This window comes from Rhineura floridana, chromosome 9 (assembly GCF_030035675.1).
Source record: "Rhineura floridana isolate rRhiFlo1 chromosome 9, rRhiFlo1.hap2, whole genome shotgun sequence".
Taxonomy (NCBI): domain Eukaryota; kingdom Metazoa; phylum Chordata; class Lepidosauria; order Squamata; family Rhineuridae; genus Rhineura; species Rhineura floridana.
The window spans coordinates 25,945,630-25,964,755 of record NC_084488.1 but is presented as its reverse complement, the minus strand read 5'-3'; the positions used below and the strand labels follow the sequence as shown (position 1 = coordinate 25,964,755).

The 19,126-nt window shown below is 42.7% G+C and overlaps 1 protein-coding gene across 16 annotated transcripts in view; it reads right to left on the bottom strand.

Annotated features, from left to right (window-relative positions):
* The window catches only part of LIMCH1 (LIM and calponin homology domains 1), a 272,533-nt gene that overhangs the window by 20,161 nt on the left and 233,246 nt on the right, over positions 1–19,126 (bottom strand). For all 16 annotated transcript variants that reach the window (XM_061585015.1, XM_061585016.1, XM_061585021.1 and 13 more), the window contains 7 exons: positions 18,915–19,020; positions 16,088–16,116; positions 14,615–14,698; positions 7,463–7,555; positions 4,843–4,947; positions 2,680–2,816; positions 2,189–2,307 (listed from right to left, as the gene is read on the bottom strand). In XM_061585015.1, the coding sequence (XP_061440999.1) occupies positions 2,189–2,307; positions 2,680–2,816; positions 4,843–4,947; positions 7,463–7,555; positions 14,615–14,698; positions 16,088–16,116; positions 18,915–19,020 (673 nt within the window). The remainder of the gene's footprint in view (positions 1–2,188; positions 2,308–2,679; positions 2,817–4,842; positions 4,948–7,462; positions 7,556–14,614; positions 14,699–16,087; positions 16,117–18,914; positions 19,021–19,126) is intronic.

Below are 19,126 nucleotides of genomic sequence, written 5' to 3'. Positions count from 1 at the left end.
CCTGACCCTGTTGCCACATTTAATCTAACCACAGAATAATTGTCAAAATCTCCCCCTCTCCCCTTTGCACCTGCAAATGGGATGGTGAATTTGGGGAAACAGTTTTGTTCAGAGACACAAAATGGGTTTTAAAGGCTGGAAGATGCTTGCTTAAATGAGTACTGATTAGCTTCTGATGGCTGGTAGCTACTAGATACTGGATACAAACAATTTGAAGGTTGGGTAATGAAGTGGACTGAAGTCTGAGTTTTGCAGCTGAGTGGTAAGAAATAGACTTTTCAGGCAGGTTTGTAATGCCCACTTTTCGCTTTTGAGAGAACTGAAAGTAATTTATTGAGTTGGGGAACCCAGCAACTGTGTCAGAGAAGACAAGATCTGCCAATCACATCATGTGGTTGTGACAGAACTTCAGATTATATTAAAGTAAACTTCAGATAAGTCTCTGAAATACTTAGATGTAGGTCCTAAAGTTGAGGAGTTTTCTTTCTGTTACATAAAAGTAAGCAAAACCTTTTGGGACTCTATGCTCAATTGAAGTGAAAAAACATTACTTTGGTAGAGATTTTTGAAGTTTAAACCTTAGACCTAATTCATGCACCTAGGAATGCTTCACATGCATGTCTAATCATCACAGAATGGTAGAGTCTTGTCTGTGTCATTTTATTAAATGTAGATTAACAGAAGTATCATCATACTAAACAGCAGAGACTTGTGGCACCTTAAATAGTGTTATGAGCATGAGGGTTGGGATGGATGATTCCTGTGGGTCCCCTTTCCAGCCTCTGATTTGGAATCCCATGCCTTGGGGCTGGCTCTGCTGGTCAAATGAGTCTTTTGTTAACCAAATAGATTGGCCAGGTAGGATAATGGGTCTATCAGTTGCCTAGCAGCGGTGAATGGGCCAGGAAGACCCTCTTGTCATTGAAACTCTTCAGGAGAGGATCCCCCCCCTTCCTGGAGCCCAGCAGAGGCTTGTAGTTTGAGTGTGTCTAGAGAAGGCTGGTGACTGAAGGCAGGCAGAGAGCCTCCTGCAACCCAGATGGAAAAACTGAATATTGGACTGCTGATGCCTTGAACCCCCTCCATAATAAGCTCAGGTTGGAATGTGTGTAAATAAACAAACAAACCATATTTCATAAAGACACCGCAAGTCTCCACTGACCTTCTTCCCAAAGGAAACCAAACCTTGGAGGAGTGCAGGGACCCCGGACATCTCACCGCTCGGAGATTGGGGGAGGCGTGCAACAATACTATGAGGATTATTGTGGCATAATGTTTGAAGATTGTCATAATAGTAAGAGGCACAAATAACAACAGAGATCATTAATGGTTATTAACTGCTCTGGCTTAAATTGTATGTAATTTCAGAAATGTGAAGTGTATATTGCTAACATTTTTATTTTAACATTGCATAAAGAGGTTCAGTTTTGAACAATTCAATTAAAAGTATGTGCATTCTCTAAGTGTCCTCTAAACGTAACTGTCAGGGCGTCAGACGTCCAGGTGCCAGGTTGGGGGTATGAGGATTCAGAAACGGAGGAGGAGGGGCCCAGTTCGTTAGAGCGGACTGGAGAAGGAGAGGAAATTCCAGAGATAGCGTTGCATAGCAACGAAGACCTTGATGGTCTCACAGAACTGGAGTCTTCCCTCGAAGTTCCCACGCTGCCTCCTGAGCCAGAGAAAAGCGGCGAGAAATTGCAACATAGTTTGAAGCTTGACCCCCCTCTCTCCCCCATACCAGAGTCAGAGACTTCAGAAGAGGAGGGACCTGTGCTTCCCCCGTCGCCACGTACGCGAAGACAGTTGAAAAGACAGGAAAGGAAGGGGGGCAGGAGGGTGGTGACCGAGGGTCCGGTAAGGAGGAGCGAAAGGCTTCACGCCCGTTTGCCCCCCTCTTAAGAGACAGGCGGGAAAGCGGTCCCTTGCTCTGTCAACTTTCTTCCACGTCGCAGGACCTGTAACTTTGTGTTGCTTCATGAGAAGGAGCAGTCTATGTTTGGATATTACCTTAATAAAAACTGAATTGCTTTCAACCACAAGCCTGGTTCCTGAGTCCCATCCTGGGCCTGACAGTAACAAGACATATAATACTAGCAAGAAGAATACTACATTCTCTTTTCAATGCAAACGCATTTTCAACTTGTAGCAAGTTGTTTTTTTAAGAGAGATTTAAAAAATCTTCACATACCTTGATGTAATGGCAAAGTCATCTCAGTGGGCAGCAGACATTCTGGTCTGGATATCTGGGTAACTTGCTCATTTCCTTTCTGTTTACTGGTTTCTAGATATTCTTCCTTATTTGCAGTGCTGATAAACAGAAACCACATTTTACAAAGAAAGATACCAGTCAGTGTAGACAATAATGAACTGGATGGACTAGTCTGATTACGTGTAAGGCAGCTTCCTATGTTCCTATGAAAACCCAAAAATGACGTTATCAAGTCATCTAGTAATGAACATGTATGTGTCAACCTGCCCTCAGAACAGCTCTGGATATAACAAAGATGCAAAGAGGAATCATGCATATCTCCTGCTTCCTGTTTCCGGCCATTATCTTATCCAAAATAAAACAACCATATCTTCCCTGGTGGAAGATGGCTCAAGCTCCTCCTGGATATAGTCTTTTGGAAAAAATGCCTATGCAAACATACCCTATGGAATGTTATTTCTTTCACACACCTCATGTTTTCCTTCCATGGCTCATATTCCTTGTTTTTTGAAAAGGCTGCACCATCTTGTCCAAAAAATAATTTCTTCAGTGTTCTATCTTCCTTTTGCTTATCCTCTGCTTCAGAGTAGCTCACATCTACCATATTCTACCAAAGAGCAAGAGAGATGATAATCACACATCTTTTTTTTTTTAAAAAAACCTATTTATTTAACAAACAAAATGATTTTTTAGAAACAACAACAGTACATCATGTGGTACATTATACTTTCGGGTTTGACAGAGATGGTTAATGAATTGTGTCCTTTTCTTCTTCTTCACTCCAGCAGATCACACCATAGTGTGGTGTGATGTTACAGTTTCATTTGGTCTCTTCGCACATTTAATAATGCCATACCACTGGTCCACAAAAGCATCTTCATAGTTCAGCCATCTCAATGCCTGAATTTGTACGGGCAGCCTCTCAGCTAGTATGTTATTCCAGACATAGTTATACCATTCTTGTATCATACATTCATCTTCATCCTTCCAATGCTTTGTTATTGCATTTCTTGCAGCTACCAGTTAAGAGTTAAGCATCTCTTTAATTGTTTTTGCTTTGTTTTGTTCATCAACAACAGTAAATAATTCTAGAGTGTTTTTTAAAAGAATAGAGTACCCAACCAGTTTGCTACACTTCACCGATACGTTCTCAGAAAATTCCTGAATCTTTAGGCAACCCCACCACATATGGCAATACGTTCCCAAAGCAGTAAGTCCTTTCCTTTGGGCCAAAGCAGTATAGACACATATCTTGACTAAATTAGGATATGCCACATAACGTTGTCTTGGAAACTGTAGGTGGTCAGATGGCCAACACAGGATCAATATTGTCATCATACCAAGCTACGATTTGAGCTTGCAAAACTGCAATAGACAAATCATTTTCATTTCCCCACCACTCAGTGCACGGCTTTGTAAGTTCACTTCTGTCTCCATGGTAAAGCAGAGGAATTACCATAACAATGATTTGTGAATACAGACATCACACCAAACCATAAATTAGTACAAAGCCACTTCAAATCATGGTTTCTGATTCTGGTTTGCCCGCTGATTGCAAACCAAGGTTTGTCAGCTGGAATATCATGTGTCAGAGCACAGATAAGCCTTTTTAATCATAGCATGATATTATATCTATCTATCAGCTAGGAATTCAGCCATAGTTGTTACGCTGTTGACCCCCCCCCTTTAAGCTATATCCAATCCAAGTTACCCAGTTGTTAAACATTGTATTCACTCAAAATAAAAGGTTTATGCTCATGAACAGGGTCTTAGGTCTTCGCTCCCCCTTCCTCTGTAACCTCCTCTCACAGTGTTCCCCAAAAATAGACTCCAGAGGGTTGACGACCTTCCTGCAACACAGTGGGAGGTAGTATGGGGGTTTTACTGGGTGAATGGGAATAATCTAAAATTGCCTGCCTGCACCTTCTACTTGCAGAAGCACAGCTGGACCCAAATCTCTTCTATTCACAGTAGGGATTCTTCCATGAACAGAAAGATACAATCGCAAGATATTTTAATTAAACATTGCTTTCAAAGTTGGCAGTCCAATCCAACTTTCTGATCTGCGATACTGGAGGGGGCTTAGATAAGGCAGAGATGTCCCTCCACTTAGCCCTACCTGGATAACGATGAAGGAGTGCTTTAATGCATCTGCCCAAACTGCAGCCAGGTGCAAGCTACCATTTTGAGTGTATGTGTGTGTGTGTGTGGGGGGGGGGACAAAGACGAACTGGCAAAGAATCTGCTGTATCCTGAGCTGATCCTGCTGCCATTATGTGACTGCAGCAGGCCTGATCCAGACTAATGTGCTGCACCAGCCTGGGATCTGGCACAGAAAAATGCATATTTATCTGTCCTCCTGCACCTTTTGACCTGGCCAACAGGAGAGGGGTGTATGTGTGCACACTCGTCCTCTGGATGCCCCACTCCTGCTGGGCAAGAGTTCCGATTGCAGCACAGCCTAAGCCAAGCTCAGCTAAGTGCAACTTGCTTATCCTTCTTGTAATCTACTGGAGGGTTGTTGTTGTTTTCAAAATATGTTTTAACTTTACATTTTTATAAAGCTTTGTTCTATCAAAACCTTCATTTTAGCCACCTCCTTCTCCATCTTCCATTTCCAGCAGTGAACTCACCATAGTCCCATTTCCATCTGTCACAGAGGAAGATGTGGACAAGGGTTCTGCAGAGCTTGAAGTAACTGTGAATGGAACCACAGTATCCTCAATGATCTTGCGTTCCTAGAGAAGAGGGACAGATGTCAATGGAGTACCATGTAGAATATTTGGCATAAAAGCCAGCTCCATAAACCATAATTAGGAATCAGGCAATATAGGACTCAAATGTGACCCTTTCTGATTCCTCCTGGGGCAGGAACAGGATGGGGGAGAGGTTGAGAGAAGAAGGGAAGAGACTAGGAGCAAGGTATACATTATAATTTAAAATGAAAGATTTTTTTTAATTTAACATTGCAAAAAGGAGGAGGTCTTTGGTGCTTTGCAGAGCTCTTAGTTCATCTCTTGAGAGATTAATCTTCCCTGCTGCCTGGCCCTACCGGCTATTTAACTTCCAGCTCCATGCTCTTCCCCCGCCTCCCATCCCCAATACAGATCACAATATTTTAAATTCTTGAATCTTCGACACAGAACACTACAAAGCAAGCAAGTATGTTTGTGTGATTCTCAGCATTCATTTGGAGTGTCTAGATCAGGTGATATGGTGGAGGCAGGAACAGGCTATCCTGATTATTAGGAACATCACCTCATACTGCAAGGTGAGCTAGTTACAAATATTGCTGGCCAAGGACCTACTTTTTTTTTTTTTACAAGCTGAGAATCCAAACACATGGTTTTAGTTTTGAAGCTTCCAATAGCAGAGTGCAATTAGCAGGTCAACAGAAATCATGCATAGGAACATTGGTCTTCTAAACCCTGCAGAACACATATAAGGAGAACGTTCTACGCCTTGTATCCTTAGCAGTGCACGCTGCAGGACAAGGATCTAGCAAGCATCAGTCTGAGCTGTGGTTTTGTACACCTGCCTTTCTGCTTCGTACAATGTGGCACCATGGGGAAGACATTATGTTTACCCAAAGAAGATTAAGTTGCGATTGCTGATCAGAGAGTATTTGATTAGTGTGTCGAACATCCAGGTTAAGTGTGGATTTACTACATTCTGGCCATTCTGTGGATGGTCTGTCAAACACAATGACTCATAAATCTGCAGCCCAGGTCAACAACCGAAGATTCTCATAGTTTTGAGTCTTGCCATTTCAATGTCGGCTGCGTACATGCCATATATTTAAAGCACATGACTTTCCCAAAAAATCCTGGGAATGGTAGTTTATTAATAGTGCTGGGAACTGTAGGTGTGTGATGGGTAAACTGCAGTTCCCAGGATTCTTTGGGGGAAGACATGTGCTTTAAATGTATGGTGTGTACACAGACACTGAATGTTAAATGCATACAAGGCTAATCAGGGATAGAAAAACAAAAACCAGTTTCCCCACCAGGATCAGTCCCAAGGTGCAGCATTTTGTTTCAAACAGCAGACAAGCTGATGCCTTTGGGAAGCTGACTAGTAAGGAATTAGGAATTCTGCACCTCTTCTTTGCTAGCGCATGTCTCATACTAACAGATGGTACAAAATGGCACACTGCCTGTGGAAGTTTCATTTAGCTAGTTGCCCTGGGCTCCCACTAGGAGGAAGGGTGGAATATAAACAAAACAAACAAAGAAACAAAGAAATAGTATGACTAGACATTTGTGTTTCACAAGGTGCCTCAGCTGGAAAACAAACATGGCTGCTAAAAAGCTAATGCAAACTCAGACTGCATTTTTACACACACACACACACACACACACACACACACACACACACACACACACACACACACACACACACACACACACACACACACACACACAGTCTCCAGATCATAAGAAGTACTAGTTCCACTCTATTCTGCACTGGTCAGGCCACTTCTGGAGTACTGGGGCCAGTTCTGGGTGCCACATTTTAGGAACGGCATTGACCAACTGCAGTGTGTCTAGAGGAGATGCCCAGGATACTGAAGGATATGGAAAACAATTCCTATGAGGAATGGCTGAAAGAGTTGGGTATGTTTAGACTGGAAAAGAGAAGACGCTGGGGTGGGGGGGTAACCTTCAAACATCTAAAGGGCTGCCAGAGGGAAGGAATAGAAGCAATGCATGGAAAATGCAAGGACACAGTTTTTGGCTAAACTTTAGGAGAAATCAGTGGCGGCTGGTAAATCCATGTCAGTGGGACAGTGGAATCTGCTCTGGGTTTTAATCTGAACTTTCAGGGAGTTGTCCAAGGTACTTCAGCACTTTGGACAGCTCCTGAAAAGTTTGGACTACAACCCAGAGCGGATTCCACTGCCCTACTGACATGGGCTCACCAGCTGCCACTAGGAGGATCTTCCTAACAGTAAGTGCTGCTCAACAGTTGAACAGACTGCCTTAAGAATCTGTGGGCTCCTCTTCACTGGAAGTATTTAAGAGGTTTTTAAACAGAGCCTGGTCAGTCATCTGTCAGTGAAACTGTAGTTGCACTTTGCACCTCAGATTATGCTCTAAGCAGAAGGTTGGGCTAGATGACCTCTGAGATACCTTCCAATGTTTTGATTCTGATTCTGCCATAAAAAGGACAAGACAAATGAAATAATACAGCCACCATCTAGCCTCACAAGACAATACAACCACAACACAGTTGCATCTCTTCCCTTCATACCTCTTCATAGTATTTGCGCTCTTCCTCTTCAACTTCTCTTTGTGCTTTTTCCCATTCTTCTTTCAACTTGTCCTGCTCTTTCTGATACCTTTCCTGTAGAGAATTTCAATGCAAGCTATTACACAGGAATTATGACACAAGAAAGGGAAATTGTTTCCTTAGCTGGCTCCAAAGAAGAGCTCCAAGCTAAGATTTATTTTGACACATAAATTGCTCATTTATCAGCAATAGATAAATAAATAATAATAATAAATGACCTAGATTGTTTGATTTAGAGGGTTTAAGATTGAAAAGACACATTAAAAATCACACAGGGGTGCTGCCCTTTGTCTTCCACAACACTTCGTTAAATTTCTGACATTACATTTGCCTGCATTACAACATACGTTTCCTTGTCTCCACCAGCGGCCATCACAGATGTAGAATGTGAGCGTGGGGGGAAAGCACAATATAATGACATCATTAAGGGCTAAATTGAGTGACTTACCCATTGAGGAAAAAAAAGAGAGAGAAAGAGAGAGAGAGAGAGAGAGAGAGAGAGAGAGAGAGAGAGAGAGAAGCAGGCATGGAGAAGAAGACGATGAAGAAGCAAGGACAGACAGAGATTATAGAAGTGGGAGATAAAGATGGCAATTGGGTCTGAAAAAACTGAAAAATAGTACACAAGATTCACATTATTTTTAGTGCCCCCTTTCACAATCATTTTAGGGTCCCTCCTCCAATGATAGCAATAAGTGCTGTAGTTCTATGTGGACCTTTTATCTTTATTTAGGCAAGGACAAGACACAAGCTGTAAGGAAAATCATCCATCTTTTTGCTCTGAGAAAGACCCATCCCTCTAAGCAAGATAATTTGGGTTGCATTCAACTAGGTCCTACTCAGAGTAGACTCACCGAGATTAATGAACCTTTTAGTAATTTTTTTAACTTTAGTGGGTCTACTCTGACTAGGACTAGCATTAAATACTACCCTCTCTCTTTTACAGTTCTACCCTTCCCCATGGTTCGACTAACAATTTAACATTCATCCCAGATCATAAGACAGCCTGGCTATAACTTGTTTGACTAGCAGCCTATCAAATTTTGTTTGCTGTCTGAAACAAAATTCATTTTCAGCCATAAAACAGAAGAAAGAAAGAAAGAAAGAAAGAAAGAAAGAAAGAAAGAAAGAAAGAAAGAAAGAAAGAAAGAAAGAAAGAAAGAAAGAAAGAAAGAAAGAAAGAAAGAAAGAAAGAAAGAAAGAAAGAAAGAAAGAAAGAAAGAATCCAACATTCCATTGCATTTGGAAACATGGGACTTGGATTTTCATTTGGCTAAGTTTGCATCTGAGTTTAACTGGGATTCATAGATATATTGGCTTTGGCAGTAATCTAATCAGGATAAACTGCTGCCAGTAAAATTTAAATGGAAGATGAAAAACCATGTCAGCTTACAAGATAAACAGGAAACATATAGAGGTCCTAACTGGAGATGATGACAACTAGCCAAGTAGTTGATTGTTCTAGAGAGCGATTATTTCCTAAAAAACATCCTCCCCACGATTCCCAATCACTTTTCTGAATCAAAAGAGGAACCGTTCAAATTGTATCAAGGCATATCTCCTTCCAAACATTCTTGTCTATCCTTTGCATTTTTATATTATTTCCTACTTCAGCATCCTTTCTCCACAATACTGAATAAAAGAATCTGCCCTATCAATAGGCAGAGGCAGCTGCCATTGGCAGGTGATTTTGGGTGTCATGAGAAGAGCAGCAACTAGTTATTAAGAGAGCAATCCAAACCCAAGCTCCGTCAGGATAACCAGAGTTTGGAATAAAGTTTGGAGTTTGGAGTTGAAGTCACTCATCCCAGCTCAGCTGCAGATATGCTGGCATAAGTCCTCCATCCTGGCTGAGCCGAGGCCAAGGTAAGCCCTGAAAAAGGGGTGTCTAGGGAAGTGGCAAGGGCGGGATGAAGCAGGAAGGAGAGACTTACCCTTATTCCAAATTCTGTTCAGTTCAGAGATGTGATCTAGGGACCAATCCTCAAAATTCAGCCTTACACTCACCTGCTGGCTCAGCTGGCAGTAGCACCTCCCAGGACCTACTGAATGGAGTTTGGAATAAGGGTATCTTACACCGGCATAGTTAACACCAGCTTCCTATCATTAGAACTGCTCTGTTAATTTATTATTACTGTATTTTTACTAGGGCTGAGTGAAAATGGCTTCCAAAAATTCTCAGTGTTATTTGTGGGTAGTAAAATGGCAGGGGGGATTTCACCAAATATTATTGGGGGAGGGACATGAAATTGTCCAGCTTTTTGTCAGAAAACTCTCTTCTGGGAAAACTGGCTTACTTGAAGGTGAATGAAATCCTATTGTTAATTCATATTGCTGGATGAAAAAGCCATTGGCTAAGAGATGACAAGGACTTGAAGGAGGAGAAGCCGAGCCTAATGCCTCCTTCAACAATATTAAAGTAATATCAAGCAATATTATAACTGGATTAACAGTAGAGTCCAAAACTGAAGAACGGTGAATCTGGGGAAGCCATTTCACAAAATATTCTCTAGGACAGGACTAAAATTCTCCAACAGTTCAGGAAGAGTTTTTTGTTTTTTTTAAACACCCCAACTCATCAGAAATGCTCTTTCCTGAGAAATTTCAGCTCAGCCTTAATTTTAACTGTCAGTATGGGGGGTAGGGAGGAATGCCTGTGGGATTTTCTGGCTCAAGTGCTAAAAAAAAATGAGTCTGGCCTTGTGTACTAACACCACTTCGTTGCTGTTCTAGTGAGAGTTTTGCTTACTTATTTCCGCTTCTACTACAAGGAATAATGTGGGAGCCAGTCAGGATCTCTAGGGGACTGGGGAGTCAAAGGTTGGTGTGGATGACCACATTTGACTCAAGTTGTTAAGGAGCTATTTATCCCCCTCCTTGTCTGCTGCAGTAAGATAGGCTCGGGAGAAATTTCAGAAGCCATTACAGCTCTATTGCTTATTATTTATCAGTTCAACAGGAACAGAAATTGCCCAGTATAATGTTCTTTCTGGACTCTACCCCTACAGATTGTAAACAAGCAATCTATGTTTGAATGCTAGCTCATGTATAAAAATCTCTGTGCATGTGGGAGCTAGGAAGAAGGCTAAACCAGAAGCACTCTGGCCCAGTTCAGACATAATAGGAAGCCACAGTTTTCTGTTATATGACTTTTGAGGTCACATACTTTATTTATTTATTTATTTATTGAATTTATTAGTCGCCCATCTGGCTGGCTGTCCAGCCACTCTGGGTGACGTACAAAATAGGCATAAAATACCTAGACATTAAAAATCTAAAAACAATGAAGATAAAATCTAGCCAACCCCAAAAGCCTGCCTGAAGAGCCAGGTCTTCAAGGCCTGGCAGAAACTCATCATGGAAGGGGCATGGCGGAGATCATTTGGGAGGGAGTTCCAGAGGGTGGGGGCCACAACTGAAAAAGCCCTCTCTCTAGTCCTCACCAGTTTGGCTGTTTTGACTGATGGGATGGAGAGAAGGCCTTTTGAGGCTGATCTTGTTGGGCGGCATAGCTGGTGATGCTGGAGGCACTCCTTTAGATAGTCTGGGCCGAAACCGTATAAGGATTTAAAGCTCAAAACTAACACCTTGAATTGGGCCCGGTAAGCAACTGGTAACCAGTGAAACTCTTTTAGCACTGGAGTGGTGTGATCTTGCTGGCAGCTGCCTTTAATCAGGCGCGCCGCTGCATTCTGTACCAGTTGCAGCTTCCGGACTGTAGTCCCACGTAGAGCGCATTACGGTAGTCTAGGCGAGAGGAGACCAGGGCATGTACCACCGATGGGAGCAGATGATTGGGAAGGTAGGGGGGTAGCCTCCGTATCAGATGGAGTTGATACAGCGCTGCCCGGCTCACAGCTGAAACCTGAGCTTCCATGGACAGTTGGGAGTCAAGAATGACCCCGAGGCTACGGATCTGGTCTTTCAGGGGCAATTGTACCCCACTAAGCACCAGGTCCAAATCCCCTAACCTTCCCTTGTCTCCCACGAACAGTACCTTGGTTTTGTCAGGGTTCAGCTTCAGCTTATTCCTTCCCATCCAGTCACTCACCGATTCCACGCACTTGGACAGGGTTTCTACAGCCAACCTTGGTGAAAATTTAAATGAGAGATAGAGCTGCGTGTCATCCGCATATTGGTGACACTGCAGCCCAAATCTCCTGATGATAGTCCCCAGCGGCTTTATATAGATATTAAATAGCATCGGGGAGAGGATGGAGCCCTGTGGCACCCCACGAGTGAGAGGCCAAGGGTCCGAAACCTCATCCCCCAATGCTACTCTTTGGTGCCTATCAGAGAGGAAGAAATGGAACCACTGCAATACAGTGCCCCCTATGCCTAACCCCTCCAGGTGATCCAGAAGGATACCGTGGTCAATGGTATCGAAAGCTGCCGAGAGGTCCAGGAGGACGAGGAAGGTGCACTCACCCCTATCCAATGCTCTCATCCACCAAGGAAACTAAGGCTGTCTCAGTCCCATGTCCAGGCCTGAAACCCTACTGAAATGGATCCAGATAATCCACTTCCTCCAATTGCGCTTGCAACTGCTTCGCCACCACCCGCTCAACCACCTTGCCCAAGAATGGTAAGTTTGAGATCGGGCGAAAGTTGTTCAAATCTTGGGGATCCAAGGAGGGCTTCTTTAAAATTGGTTTTATTACTGCCTCCTTGAGGGCTGATGGCATTACCAAGGGCTGATGGCTTCCAAGGATGAATTTACCACCGCCTTGATCCCCTTGCCCAGACTGTCCTGGCAGCTTATAATGAGCCACGACGAGCAAGGGTCAAGTAAGCAGGTGGTTGGCCTTAAGGTTGAAAGCACCTTGTCCACTTTATCAGAAGGAAGAAGCTGGAACCAATCCCACACCACCAGAGAACCACTGGCCGACTCTGGCTCACTCACTGTATCCATAGTGTGCGGAATCGCACTCTTTAGACAATCGATTTTATCCGCAAAGTGCTTTGCAAACTCATCACAGGAGGTCTTAGAATGTTCCATAGGTTTCAAAGCAACTGGACCGACCAGGCTTCGGACCACTTGGAACAGCCTCCTGGGACAGCACTGCGGATGCAATAGAGGCAGCATAAAAATCCTTTTTTGCTGCCCTTATCGCCACATGGTAGGCTGCTGCAGCCACTCTAACCCATGTCCGATCGTCATCAGAGCAAGATTTCTGCCACCAGCACTCTAGCCGTCTCACCTCCCGCCTCAGAGTTTGCAACCGTGGAGTATACCATGGTGCTGTCTGAGCTCTATTCAGGGGGAGAGGGCGTTTCAGAGCCACCCGGTCTGATGCCCCGGTGATCGTCTTACTCCACTCCTCCACCAGGGTCTCGACTGAGTGCCCGTCTGCAGGCTCCATAAAGTCCCCAAGCGCATTCAGGAATCCATCAGGATCTATCAAGCACCTGGGGCGGACCATCGTAATGGATCCTTCACCCCCGCGGAGGGTGTGTGGCCTTTTTTGCTTCTTATTTTAATCAAACTACAGATGACTGTGTTGTATGAACTTGGGAAATTGTAATTTATTTAAATGATCGTCTGGGAGAACAACCCCAACTCAAACTATAGTTTCAGATCCTGGGGTTTTTTTAAAGCATAGTTTAAATCAACCACAGTTCTCCGATTTTACTTATCACAGGGTTGGAGAAGCTCCCTGCAGCTAGTTTATGTAGCTGGAAACCATGGTTTCCTGTTTTGTCAGAATCAGGCCTCTCTCTGATGTGCAAGCTCTCCAAGCACAAAATTATTTTTGTTTAAATGCAGGGCATCTTTCAAACCTGCAATTCGCTGCTGGCAATCTGAAGCATTACTACTAAGGAAGGGCTGTACTATATGTTATTTCTGAAAGTGTAAAGCGGCCGCAAACAGTGCTCCTGCTGTCAATTGAGCTCTGTTCCCAGTTAAGACAGATAGGAAGAAAGGTTCCCATCTGAAAAAAGCTGAAAATTGCTTGAAAAGGAATTGCTGCTTCAGACATGTATCCTCATACTGCATATCCTAGGGTAGTAGTTTTCAATTTGTGATCCAGGGACCACTGAAATTCCTTTGAAGCTTATAAGAGATTCCAGAAAGAGAAGATCAGTAATGACCAAACCTTCACTTGCCCACCCCTGTGTGTGCAATAGGGATGAGGGAGAAAATCAATTCAGTTCGCATTCAAAGCTGAATCTATCAAATTCACACTTTCTGAAATACTATGCAAACTGAAACACAGCTGTACTTCAATATCTGTACTTCTCTGAAGTTTGCAATGTTATTCTCCAGCCAATGTTTACAAAAATGCATATATTAGGGGAAAGTGTGCATAACAATGATCATATTAGTGAAAATAACACAAAAATGCATTGTATTGGGGAAACTGCTTGCAAAAATGTGTACAATAATCGAAACCGCATATAAAATGTGCTTGTTACGAGAAATTCACACTGAACGTGATAAATTTTCATGAGGATTTAAAAATAATAATCACAAATTACTGCAAAATGTGAAGAACTGAGGTTGAGATATTAAAGATGAGAAACTGAGAGAACAGAAATTGACAGATCCTCCCATCCCTAGCATGCAGTCACAGAAGAGTGGTGTACGTATTTTAGGATTCAATTTTTGTTCAAGTGAGGTAACAGTGAAGCCCCAAAAGGTCTGTCTGGTGCCTCGTGTGAACCGACTATATACCCTCAAACATGTCACAGAGTCTTCTACAATGCACAGGGACTCAGAGGGATTCACCAGCAGACAGGTCACCATGGAAAATATTTCCTGAAGGTAGAAAAGTTGAAGGAAGGATTATTGCCTTACACCCCACTAATCAAGACTTTACTCTCTGTGTGCCCATTTACAAAAGCTTCCTTCAGTTATATGGGGGGAACTCTTCTTAAGAACTGGCATGATCTGGAAGTGTACAAGACCTTACTTCGATGCTTTGAGAATCCCTAGGTTATATTTGTGTATTTTAGTGGGCATCATTTTAGGTTGACAATGGTCTTTCATTAGGAGAGTTCACATTGCAAATCTTAGTGTGAGTTTAATGAGGATAGCCTCACGTACATATCCTTGAGCTCCTTGAAATGGGTAGGATACAAATCTGATAAAGAAATAAGAAGTGGAAATACCTGAAGTAAACGCTCCTGTTCATGCTGCCATCGTTCTTGTCGCTTACGCTCTTGTTCTGGGTCCCAAGACCAGCAACCAAAACGCTGAAATAAAGTTGATGGATACTGTTAAAGGCTAGTAATACATATAAGAAAACCACTATAAAGAGTTCTACATTGCATTCAACTGGGGTTCCTAAAAACAAGCACACACACACACACACACCCCAAAACCAAATATATTCATACATACACATCATCTCAATCCATCAAGGGGCAAGGAAAGTTCTACCCATGGAAACAGGCTTCTGCATTTGCAAACAATGCGGATGCCACCAGTGTGATTTCCTAAATGATATAATTTGCCATAACCACGGGTGAAAGATGTAGCCATTACTTGGTTTGGCCTTGAAAGAGTCACTGAGGCCACAAACACCTTGCTTTAGGGCAACATATAAAGAGGAAATACTCATTTGGAAATACTGGTAACAAATACTGCTGGTATGGGGACCTCAGCAGGCGTCCAGAGATGCCAATGTGGCCTGACATAACATCTGACTACATTCTATTACTTAATAATTCTTTGAAAACCTGTAAGACTTGATAAATGGTTAAAAAGACAGAGAGATCTGTCTTTTCTTGCGCTTGTTTGCAAGTACTATTTTAATCAAAAGCAAAGGATTGTATCCAACGCTAGGGATGGGATCTGTTGGCTGTTGACCTAATGGGCTGGTATCACTTCGAGTTTGTTCTTTGTCTGCTAGTCTTTGCTTTTTACCAATCCATTTTTTCCTTGCTAAAATATTGTTTATACAATTGACTTGAAGGCACATACACACACACATATCAATATTGATATTTTGAAAGGAAATACCGAGATTTTGAAAGGAAATGTTGATATTTTAAAAGGAAATATTTACATTTTGAATGGAAATATCAATGAAATTATTGTTCTTAATACTGATATTTTACAGGCTTTTAAAAAAACACCTGTTTTTGAAAATAGCCACAGAAAATTGCTATATAAAAATCCAATCTGCAACAATAGAGAATAAGCTAATGAATGGAAAATTCAATACCAAATCTGAATTAGGTGGTATTCTAGCACATCCCTATCCAACGTTGTACTCATGCAACAGAAATATGCCTGCACAACAGAACTTCCCCCTCCTCTCCCCTGAAGCCCCCCCATGCACCCTCAAAATCTGCTCCGGAAAATCCATTGTGGATCTGTGCCCATCCAGAGGAATTTGGTAGGAATGCTCCCTACCGAAGATGTCACCTAGCAGGGGGAACTGAGTACACATGGCAATTCTGGTGCAACTTCCCACTCAGGGATTCATACCCTTGATGTGCCATTGCACTCAAGAGCTGCCTGGGCAGAATCTCCTGGAGCAGTCCTGGTTGCAGGGGGAGGGGTTCACATATCCTCAATCCTAATACTCTTCAAAATAATGCAGGTAGCAAAAAAAACACCCCAACTCAACAACTTACATTTGATTTGCCACTGTTTTCAGTGCTGGCTGGATGGAGAGAAAAACGACTACAATTAAAAATGTCAGAATATAAGTTCATTTTTGAAATTTAATATATTATTTACAAGTATTTTTATACCCTGGCTCTTCAACCCTAAAAGGATTTCCAAAGCTGCTAACAATTTAAAACAAACCTGTTAAAACTGCTATCATTAGTGCTGGCTACAGATTTTGGGAAGTCCTTAAGCAAGATGCCCTCACCTTCCTGAATGGACCTCTATGGCCTTGCCACTGTCTGCACTTGCCCTCTCCCCTCTAGGGATACTTTAGAATTTCACTCTGCCTAGACTAATATGCAGGTCATAAATGCAATTCACCTTCAGTTTTCACCCTTCCCTGAAATTTGCAATATAGTTCTGAGCTCAAACATACCAAATGTATACAAAAATGTGTATTGTAGGGTAAAAATGCACACACACAAAAATTGCAATTTTTGTGCAGTTTTTTTTAAATGTGTGAATTGATGCCAAAATGGAATGGAATGGACTCATCAACGAAGACATGCAACTCTGACATAGACTAATCCATCCAGGTCCAATCCGCTCCAGACGAAATGGAGACTCCTGTTCCTTCCTCCTTCTCACACGCTTGGAGAAGACAGGTGAACAGGCAGCAACAGCAAGGGAGATGAGGAGCTAGGGTCAGGGGGATCGGGGGTGGTCAGCAGTGGGTCCCCTGCTGGTGTGTGGGCTTCAGCAGGTGCCCAGTGATGCCAATCCTTGACACTGGCCATTGGCAAATCATCACATTATGTATGTCTTTAAGATGAACTCACAAAGAGAAAGTAAATGGGCCTCAAAAGGAGCCATCAAGATTCTACAAAAGCTGTGCTTAATAATTTACGACATTGCTTAAAAAAGAAACCTCCTGACCAGATGGAGAAAGAAGAGAGTCAACATAAGTCAACGTTAGGTTCTAAGCTACTGCTAGCTAGCAACAACTACTGCTTTTGGACACAGGCACTAACACAACTAAATGCCACATGCTATCTAAGCTATATTTTCCACTTTCCCCTTTACTGTGCCATGTGGAGAAAGGAAATGTGTCATTCCAGTGCCACAGTTATCAAGAGAGCTCTTGCCATTTTTGGTGAAACGGTTTTGATCTTGAAAGTTTAATGGTATTCTAGAATGAAACTAACCCTTATAAAATAGATGATTGCATATTCCATTATACATCGAGGGCAAGTTCTTGGCCAACTATGCAACTGGAAAAGGCACTTTCTATGAAAGCAAGAAGTGTGGGCAGATACCAGCTTTTGCTCCTGGATGCATTCTAGAAGACACCTATGCAGTGTAGCAAGAGGGAGGAAGCCACACCCAAAGCCATCATTTACCTGACTGTGAGAAAAATTGGTAGCGCCGCCAGGAGTTCCAAGCCTTAAGCGGAACACTGGCACTGGTGGGAGACTCTAGAGTGGATGGCAGAACAGGGAGAAAAAACCCAAAAAACAAGAAATGCAACACTGTGAAAGGAAACCAGATACCAGAGGGCAGCAAGAGACTTGGAGGATTATGAACCAATGTTGTTAAAGTAGGGTGGCCGGTTGTATCATTCCATGGAGGTGAATTGAGGGCATGTCTGAAAGCTTCTAGAAAATGGCAAAAATATTATTATTGTAGATTGACATGTATTTTTAATGTGTTTACTCACATGCTTGTTTATGTTTTTATTGCAATTTTACTATTTTATTTACATTTTGTACCCCATCTTAGGTCCAGAATGTTGGGGGAAAAGGAAGGGGGTGGTGGAATAAAAATCGAGCAAACCAATAAATAAATGGCTTCCAAGCACTTCTTGTTGTGGGTCTGAATGTACTCACATATCACAGCAGACCTCTACAGGCCATGCGTGCCCAGCACTTTAGTCCATGCAGGCCTCTTCCTTTTACTTTCCTGCTGTCAATGCAGGAATAGCCCTGGGGAAAGGTACATGTCTTTTCCAAGGGCAGCTCTCACACTTCTGGTTGCATGTTACCTTACTGAATTAGGAACAGGAGTACCAGACCATGTGTGAGATCTAGGGTGCTTGGCTCAGTGCTTCCAGCTGCTGAAAGATCACAATCCCACTGCGCTTGTTTCAGCTTTATCCTGCCATTGTCAACAATGGGAGAGTTCTACTTGGGCATGAAAGTGCCTATTGTGGCCCCCTGGAGTGCAATAAGACCAGCACTAGCAGCTAGAACTTCTGGGAAGCTGGGGAAGAGGACTCACCATGACTGCTGCCTCCCACACTTTCGTTGCTGCCAGCTGCCTCCGGAGGAAAGATGAATCATCTAGCCTGGTAAGAAGACTAGACTCACTTTGAACTTTCATTTTGCTCTGTACTTGTGTATTAAGTTTTGACTACTTAAGAACATAAGAAGAGTCTGCTGGATCAGGCCAATGGCCCATCTAGTCCAGCATTCTGTTCTCACGGTGGCCGGCAAGCAGGACCTGAATGCAACAGGACTCTCCCCTCATGCGTTTTCCAGCAACTGGTATTCAGACACATACTGCCTCTGACTATGGAAGCGGAACACAGCCATCATAGCTTGTAGCAATCTATGGCCTTCACTTCCATTAATTTGTCTAATCCTCTTTTAAAGCCATTGAAGTTGCTGGCCATCACTGCCTTCTGTGGGAGTGAATTCCAAGTTTAACTATGAGCTGTGTGAAGGAGAACTTTCTTTTGTCTGTCCTGCATCTTTAATTATTCAGCTTCACCGGATGTCCAATGAATGGCAAATGACAAAGGTTGCATTGATACTACATACCTAATCCTCCCCCCCTTTCCTGTTTGTTTACCTTGAGGGGCAGAATGCTGCAAAACTACTTGGCTTTTCTCAGGGATCATCTTCAGAAGTGGAAGTACAATGCCTCCATCTTGCACAGGGGCTTCCAAGATCTCTACCTAGGCCAATTTTGAAGAACAGAATCAGTTCAAATACAACAAGAGAGAATACAACCCCAGCATTTTAATACTCTCCATTGATGGCCTCTTAGCTGGACTAATTTAA